Genomic DNA, 8,609 nt, shown 5'->3' on the forward strand with positions numbered 1-8,609 from the left:
CTACTCCCCTTACAAATTTCTGGCATGAGACATAAACAGAACTTTTAAAATGACTTCAAATAGGAATCCCTAGAAATATGCCCAGATCTTCCCCAAACCCCCAAAGCAATGGACGAGCAGTCAGATCATTCGGTCCCTCAGAAGACATGAGCACTTTGGCTCTCACACTCAGTGAACTGAAAAGTAAAGTGAGGATGTAGGATTGAAGAGCATAAAGGGTAAACAGAAGATGTCTCTGTGTCAGTAATAGAAACCTAGGCTTCTCAAAATTAGTCTCGTTGGAGCAGAACTTCCCAATTCACATTTCATTTTATTTTTTATTTTATTATTTTTTGAGTAGGAGTCTCACTTTGTCACCCAGGTTGGAGGGCAGTGGCATGTTCCCCGCCACTGCAGTCTCAAACTGCTGGGCTCCAGTGATCCTTCCACCTCAGCCTTTGAAGTAGCTGGAACTACATGTGCACACTACTACACCCGGCTAATTCTTGGTTTATTGTAGAGATGAGATCTCACTAAGTTGCCTGGGCTGGTCTCAAACCCATGGGCTCAGGCAATCCACATGCCTTGGCCTCTCAAAGTGCTGGGATTTCAGACTGAGCCACTGAGCCTGGCCTCCAATCCACATTTTAAAGTCTGACTCCTTGAATATTTAGACCTCTCATCTGTGTCACTGGCACAAGTATTCCCATCTACATGAGTGTATGGCTATTGTCTTCACTTATATTGCAAGGCTCTTTGCTTTTCTCCAGAAAGGTGATCAGACATGGCTGGAGGACTGTCTACCACATGGTCTCCTCCCCCCCAAGACAGCACAGTGGGCTCAGAAGAAAACTCTCAGTGCTCCTAATCTCTTTCTGGAGAGATCTAAAAGAATGAATCATGGTTTCAAAGTTTTGACTTTTTGTGGAGATGACTATTAACTGGTTTTTGTCACTCTGACTGGAATATTGAAGAAAATGAGGGTATATTATGGATGACAGTTTCGTGTCTATTGAATAAAAAATTAAGGTTTTTACAGCACCAGAAATGCTTTAATACCACAGACAGTATACTAGGGAAGCAAAGATTATGGGATCTAAAAATAAATGAGGAAAATCTTTGGGACTCAGAAAATAGAGTCAACACATCCTGACATCATACTTGAGAAGCAGCCACAATCTATAGCCCAAATGATCAATTATTTGGGCTAGATTATTGGTCAGCATGGTAGTTAAGCCTGTAATCCCAGCACTTTGGGAGACGAAGGTGAGAGGATTGCCTGAGTCCAGGGTTTTGAGACCAACCTGGGCAACATGGTGAGAGCTTTTCTCTACAATAAATCACAAAAAAATTAGCCAAGCTTTGTGGCATGTATCTGTAGTTCCAGCTACTTGGAAGGATCGCCCAAGCCCAGCAGGTTGAGGCTGAAGTGGCTTTGAGTAAAAAAGATGTCCAATTTTAACTTTAACATTTGACATCAGCATTGTTAAAATACTCACTTCTCTGCTTTCCTGGAAAACAAAAGTTCATTTGGAAATACTCAAGTGCTTTTCTTGTAGTTTTTTTGTTTTTGGTTTGTGTTTTCAATTTATTATTATATTATTTATATATTTGTGTATATACATATACATACATATATACTTTTTTTAAATTTGAAGGCTCTCTGCCACCCAGGCTGGAGTGCAGTGGCATGACTATGGCTCAACCTAAGAGCTCAGGCAATTCTCTCCCTAATCCTCCTGAGAACATGAAGACAAAATGCACCACCACACCTCGTTTTCCTTGTCTTCTGTAGATATGAGGTCTTGGTACATTGTCCAGGCTGCTCTCAAACTCCTGGGCTCAAGACATCCTCCCACCTCGGCCACCCAAAGTATTGGGATTACAGTCCTAAGTGACCATGCCTCACCCCTTACTGCTTTTAGGTGGTTTGCTCCTTTGTGGTATTATGTAGTTTGACTAATAAAAATACTCTTTTATTTTTCTATTTTTGACACTTTATTTCTAAATTTAGAAACTTATGTCTGGCTTTTGATTATTTTAGAAACTCATAAGTAATCTATTGTTTTCATATATTTTAGTCAAACCACTACATAAATATTGGAGAAGTGTTTCACATATTTGCGTTCAAGTCTCCGTTTACATTGAACTCTCTTTTTATCACTCAAACATCTTTAAACTTTGTGAGTATGTACATTGTGGTCAATGTTTCTGCCCAGGCCAGGTGTGGTGTCTCACACCTAGGACAGTGGGAGGCCAAGGTGAGGTGATTGCCTGAGCCCATGGGTTAGTGACCAGCCTGGACAATTCAGCAAGACATCATCTCTACAATTAATCATAACATTAACCTTGCATACTGGAGTGTGTCTGTAGTTACAGCTACTTGAAAGACTGAGGTGGAAGATTCATCTGAGCCTAGTAGGTAGGGGCTGTGGTGGCTGAAAGCATGCCACTGCATTCCAATCTGGGTGACAAAGTGAGACTCCAACTAAAAAAAAAAAATTGCTGCTCACTAGTCCTGTTACCAGTTCAATCAAATTTAATGTTTATCCCATACATTTTATGTTGCTGATTTGTTATATTTCTAATTATGTTTTATTTGACTGTTTTCCAAATATTGCTAGTCGAACTTTATAGTGTCTTGTTATTTTCACATTTTTTTTCTCACTGTATAGTCAGTCCATGAAGAACATGGTTGTGACCTGCAAAAGTCCACTTTTTTAAACAAATACATTGAAAGTTTTTTTAAATTTTTTTTGACAATTTGTGATCATTTAAAACAAACTCACAAACCACATGTTTATGAATATATTTTATCAAGTTAATGTATCATGAGCACATTAGTATATTGTAGTATAATTTGACATTTAGTACCATGAAACATACAAATCTATCATACAAATGTAAACTTAAAATGTATGCATTTACAGTTTATTCATAGCATCATTAGCAGTTGGGAAAAGTGTAAATCAATGTAAAGATGAAGTACTAATTTATAAGGGCATAAAATTAAATAACATAGTGTATAAATAATTTTGTGGACATGTCCTGCTGCCATGTGGTGAATATAAGCATTGTGAGATCCTGTTCCATACACCAAGTAATGCTAATTTTTCCATAAGAGCACTTGGTCTCCCCAGAGTAAATCAAGGAAATTATGAAAAATAATTGCATATATGACAAAAAGTTGGGAAGGTAAGGGTATCATGATATAAATCTTGAAGACATTCCAGAGCCCAGAGGCGATACCAGAGGAACTAGCAGCCAATGACTTGATGGGACAAGTGCTTCCAACTCAGTTCCAGGTGACTGGAAAGGAAATAGAAGAGGCTGGGCATGGTGGCTCATCCCTATAATTCCAGCAGTTTGGGAAACAAAGTAGAGTGGACTGCCTGAGTCTGGGGCTTCCAGGTCATCCTGGGCAACTTGGTGAGACCTTCTATTAACAAAGAATTCAATAATTGGTTGGGCATGGGACATATGTTTGTGGCCTCAACTACTCAGGAAGCTAAAGGGGCAATACAGCCAAATCCCATGACCTCGAGGTTGAGTGGCCAGGAGCCTGCCACTGCAGTCCAACCTGGGGAGTAGAATGAGACTCCAAACTAAAAAAATAATAATGAAGAGCAGCAGTGCCAGTAAACACATTGGCATTACACAAGCTGGCAGAAGGGTTCTGAGACTAGAGATTGCTTTGACTTCTTTTGAAACAGAGCCTCATTACAGTAGGGGTCCCAAACTAAAGCCAATGGTGGCAGCAGAATAGCTATCATGTAGCCACGTTTTTAGAGAAATGAAAATGTAAAAGTGTCAGAAGTTAAAGTATGTTTCTGCCAAGCTACACTAACTGTCCCAACTCTCTTGCATTTTTTAAAAAATCTCCTCTAGCTTTTCCACCTCTCCCACCTAAGACAGTGAGATCAGACATACTTCCACCTCATTCTCAAACTCTTATGGTGAAGATGGCAAAGATGAAGTACTTTATGATAACCTACTTTCATTTAGTGAATAGGAAGGATATGTTTTCTCCTTTACAATTTTCTCTTTTTCTTTTCAATCCAGGGTGTACCTGTGCAGGCTTATTACATGGATATGTTGTGTGATGGTCAAGTAGAAGCATCTGTTGAAACCATCACCAAAACACTGCAGACAGTTTCCAACAGGCAGTTTTTAAACACTTGGCTCCCTCACACTTCACCAGTTTCTGGGATCTACCAGTCTCATCTTTATGCCTGTGTGTACCCAGTGTTTAGCTTTCACTTATATGTGAGAACATGCAATATTTACTTTTCTTTTTCTATTTAATTTACTTATTGTAAGAATACTGTATATACTAGATATAATATACATAATATGCTAATGAATTGTTTATGTGGAATCCACAACAATGTGGTTTTTTCATTCTGAAATTGTTGTCTTTCACATACAGACACAAACTCACTGTAAGAGGAACATTTATTTCATTATACAGAGCATTTATTACACATCAAGCACTGTTTTTGCTCACTTTGTTTTATTGCACATCAGGCACTGTGTTTGTTCACTTTGTTGGAATGTCAAAAATAAGATGAAAATTAAACCCCTAGATTTATAACACTCCTAAGTTTTCACTGAACAAATTAGTCTAGTAAAGCCAATAAAAATCAGTTGTTGAGAGCAATGCCTGAGCTCAGGTGTTGAGGATCAGCCCGGGCAACTTGGCAAGACCTCATCTCTACAATAAATCAAAATATTAGCCAGGTGTGGTGGTGCTTGACTGTAGTTCCAGCTACTTGGAAGGGTGAGGTGGAAGAATCACCTGATCCCAGCAGGTCATCAAGGATTCAGTGGCCATGAGCATGTCACTGCACTCCAGTCTGGGGCACAGAGTGAGATTCCAACTCAAAAAAATTTGATTTTTCTCACAGAGAATGGAGATCAGCTATAGTATTTTCCAGTTCCAAATTGCTCATGACTTTAAAATGTCCTTTGAGGCACAAGGATCACTAATCCAACATAGGATGGAATACAAAATAATTTTCTGTTTAAAGTATTACTAAATATTTTTGTTAAACTTTAAGATGATACTTCCCTGTCAGAAAACCAAAACCATCCCACGCCTCATCAAAAGAGGAGAAATAAAAAATAATCAATTGTTACTATGAGAAGTAAAAAGAAGAACATGAACATTATTCAATGACATTCTTTAGATGTGGCAAAAAATAAAATATACTAAACAAAGTAACTAAATACACCCATTGTGAATTACATTTTCACAGTGCTTTCTAACACCATTCAATTGCATTTTTAAAAATTTGGCCAGGCTCGGTGGCTCAGTCTGTGATCCCAGCACTTTGGGAGGCTGAGGTGAGTGGATTGCCAGAGGCCACAGGTTCGAGACCCACCTGGGCAACTTGGCAAGACCTCATGTCTACAGTAAATCAAAAATTAGCCAGACATGGCAGTGCACACCTGTAGTTCTGGCTCCTTGGAAGGCTGAGGCGGAAGGATGGCCAGAGCCCAGCAGGTCGAGGTTGCAGTGGCCAGGAGCAGCCACTGTGCTCCAGTCTGGGGGAGAGTACGACTCCAACTCAAAAAAAAAAAAAGATTCTTGAAATTTCTAAGTAGGCTAATTAATTTTCACTTTATGAACGTATCCTTGCAAGTCAAGTCAAAAAGTGGATGTCCATAGGAAGATTAGGAACTAGAAGCCATTAGATATTAGTAGAATAAATTGAATGTGAGGAAGATAAACCTGGTTTACTTTCAGATTTTAAATTGTTTCTTTTGTACCAACAATGTCTTTTTGAATTTAGGCATATATTCACACACAAGCACTCAACTTCCTCTTCTTTAGCTCTTGTATGCATAACTTTTGAGTGATAATTTTGTTATTTCATTCAGTATAAATAACACAAGTCTTCATGTGCATGGTAGACTAAGGAAAGTATAATTTCTACATAATATATACAATTTACAATAGTCAGGATTCAGAGACATGTCTTATCATTATGTTCCTGTATAATCTTTATTACAATAATCAAAATGATGCATAACTAATATATATTATATATATATAAAAGTTGAGTTACATCAGTACTGTATGCTACATCTTGATATAGCATTTTCCAGTCATTACAGATACTGAAAATTTAGAGTATAAATACTCTGATGTGAAAACTTGGAATAATAGTGAAAAGTTTTATCCCATTCTTCCCATCTACAGGGTTTACCAAAATTTAGATGCTCATATGTCAACCAAGTATTGAATGAGAACTAAAGGCTTTATCACATTCCTCTCATTTATATAGTTTCTCCTCAGTATGGATTTTCACATGTCCATCAAGTTGTATATGAGAGCAACAGGCTTTACCATATTTTCCACATTTATAGAGTTCCTCTCCAGTATGGATGATCATGTATCTGGCAAATTCATTGTGAAGAGTGAAAGGCTTTTTCTTGACATTGATAGGGTTTCTCTTCAGTATGAATGGTCTTAAGTCCAGCAAATTCTTTATGAGTGTGGAAGGCTTTGCCACATTCTTCACATTTGTAGAATTTCTCTCCAGTACAATTGGTCATATGTCCAGCAAATCTTTTAGGAGCTTGAAAAGCTTTGTCATATTCTTCACATTTGTAGGGTTTTTCTCCTCTATGGATTCTCTGATGTTCAATAAGACTGGAGTACTGAGAAAAGTCTTTGCTACAGTCTTCACATTTGTAGGGTTTCTCTCCAGTATGGAATCTCTGATGTTGAATTAACTTTGAGTAGCAATGAAAGGCTATGCCATATTCTTCACATTTGTACAGTTTCTCTCCAGTATGGATGGTCATGTGTCCAGCAAATTCTTTGGGAGAGTGACTTTGACACATTCTTCACATTTGTAGGGTTTTTCTCCAGTATGGATCATAGTATGTTGAGTAAGGTCTGAACAAGTGTGAAAGGCTTTGCCACATTCTTCACATTTATAGGGTTTCTCTCCACTATGGTCCCTTTGATGTTGAATAAGATGTGAGTACTATAAAAATAATTTGTCACATACTTGACATTTGCAGGGCTTATGCACAGTATGGATTCTCTGATGGCGAATGAGATGTGAATTCCAAGTAAAGCTTTATCACATTCTTCACATTTATAGAGATTCTCTCCAAAAAAAAAAAAAGAATTTTCCAATGTTCAGAATGGCATGAGTAATAGCTAAGGACTTTGTTACTTTTTCACTTTTGAAGGCTCTTTCTCCACTCTGGATTCTTTCATGTCTGTTTAGATAAGATGATTTCCTAAACACTTTCCCACATATATTTTGTACATTTTCTCCACTAATTTCTTGTTGTTCACTACATTTGGGAGACTGCTTAAACATTTTGCCATATTCATGTTTGGGAGCCATTTCAGAAATATGTATACTCTGGTGGATAAGGAATTCAGAGTGTTGTTGAAAGACTTTCCCACACTTGTTACATTTGTAATGGTTACTTACAATAGAACATCCTATCTGCCCTTCACCCTCATGCAGGCTTTCCAAAGAATTTATTAAGTATAAGTTCTTAAGGCCAAATCTTTCATATCTTCCCACTGGAACCTTTATAAGCAAGTCTTCTATGCTCTTGTCTGGTAACAGGCCCTTAGTGTAATGAGAAGTCACAGCTGAAAATCATGAAAATAACAATTTACTTTACATACTAGACTCAGGTGAATATCCTTTAAAAATCAAACATAAGCTGGGCTCGGTGGCTCAGCCTGTAATCCCGCAACTGTGGGAGGCTGAGGTGAGTGGGTTGCTGAGCCCGCAGGTTCAAGACCCACCTGGGCAACTTGGCGAGACCTCATCTCTACAATAAATAAAAAAAAGTAGCCGGGCATGGTAGTACGCGCCTGTAGTTCCAGCTACTTGGAAGGCTGAGGCGGAAGGATAGCTGAAGCCCAGCAGGTCAAGGCTGCAGTGGCCGGGAGTGGCCACTGCACTCCAGTCTGGGTGACAGAGTGAGACTCCAACTCAAAAAAAAATCAAACATAATATGTCTATGACATAAGCATGATGAAAAGTAAAAAAATCACAGATTTCCACTCCATATATATATCCTTAAGGAAATATTTACCACAATGCCTTTTTGAAAACTCAAAAACAGATAAGAAATTACAGGATCCCCACTGAACCCAATGTTAAAAAGAGTTACATGGAAGAGGAAGTTTAGTTATTTTGCCACCGTAAGCTCTATTCCTTCACAAAACAGTATGATGAAATCAGATGAAAATTTCTAACTCTTGATTTCTTCCTCAGGGAGTAAGCAGGTGATGGAGCTTGAGTCCATACTACGCTTTGGGTGTTGCCCAAAGGCTGGTTTCTCTCTCAGTTTACAGAGTACTGAAAAAGATGGTGGTATAATTTGTATAATAGGTTGCATCTGTTGAGACTAAAGGAAAATTATTCTTATAGCATCAGACAGACTGCAGTACCATAGAAAGACCACAGATATAGCAAATAACTTGATCAAACTATTTAACTGGAAGAGTACATGCATAATGCCAGAGAAGACACATCCTGAGAACAGGTATGAGAGGCTCCCAGAATCTCTAACTTAGTGTTAGTGCCACAATATCTAGATAAAATAACTTCATAAACATTATGACAGGTATCTCTTTTTCAAAT

At 38.1% G+C, this 8,609-nt stretch overlaps 1 protein-coding gene across 1 annotated transcript; it reads right to left on the bottom strand.

Moving 5' to 3' along the window:
- Nucleotides 1-5,967: 5,967 nt before the first annotated feature.
- Nucleotides 5,968-8,271, bottom strand: LOC103275096 (zinc finger protein 678-like). The gene is made up of 4 exons (XM_021706163.1): nucleotides 8,223-8,271; nucleotides 7,173-7,606; nucleotides 6,823-6,977; nucleotides 5,968-6,742 (listed from the first exon to the last, which is right to left on the bottom strand). Exons 1-4 carry the CDS (start codon nucleotides 8,269-8,271, stop codon nucleotides 6,391-6,393), a joined length of 990 nt encoding a protein of 329 aa, XP_021561838.1. The 3' UTR covers nucleotides 5,968-6,390.
- Between the last annotated feature and the right edge of the window lie 338 nt (nucleotides 8,272-8,609).

This window comes from Carlito syrichta, unplaced genomic scaffold (genome assembly GCF_000164805.1).
Source record: "Carlito syrichta isolate Samal-C Ts95f unplaced genomic scaffold, Tarsius_syrichta-2.0.1 Scaffold315309, whole genome shotgun sequence".
NCBI lineage: Eukaryota > Metazoa > Chordata > Mammalia > Primates > Tarsiidae > Carlito > Carlito syrichta.

Bases quoted from the DNA above. Each gene is read 5' to 3' on its own strand.
- LOC103275096 (XM_021706163.1), bottom strand. From the start codon at position 8,271: ATGGACTCAAGCTCCATCACCTGCTTACTCCCTGAGGAAGAAATCAAG. The intron at 7,607-8,222 runs GTTAGAAATTTT...CATGATTTTCAG, and splicing joins CCCTGAGGAAGAAATCAAGA to CTGTGACTTCTCATTACACT. The intron at 6,978-7,172 runs GTAACAAAGTCC...TTATTTTTATAG, and splicing joins GAGCCTTCAAAAGTGAAAAA to TACTCACATCTTATTCAACA.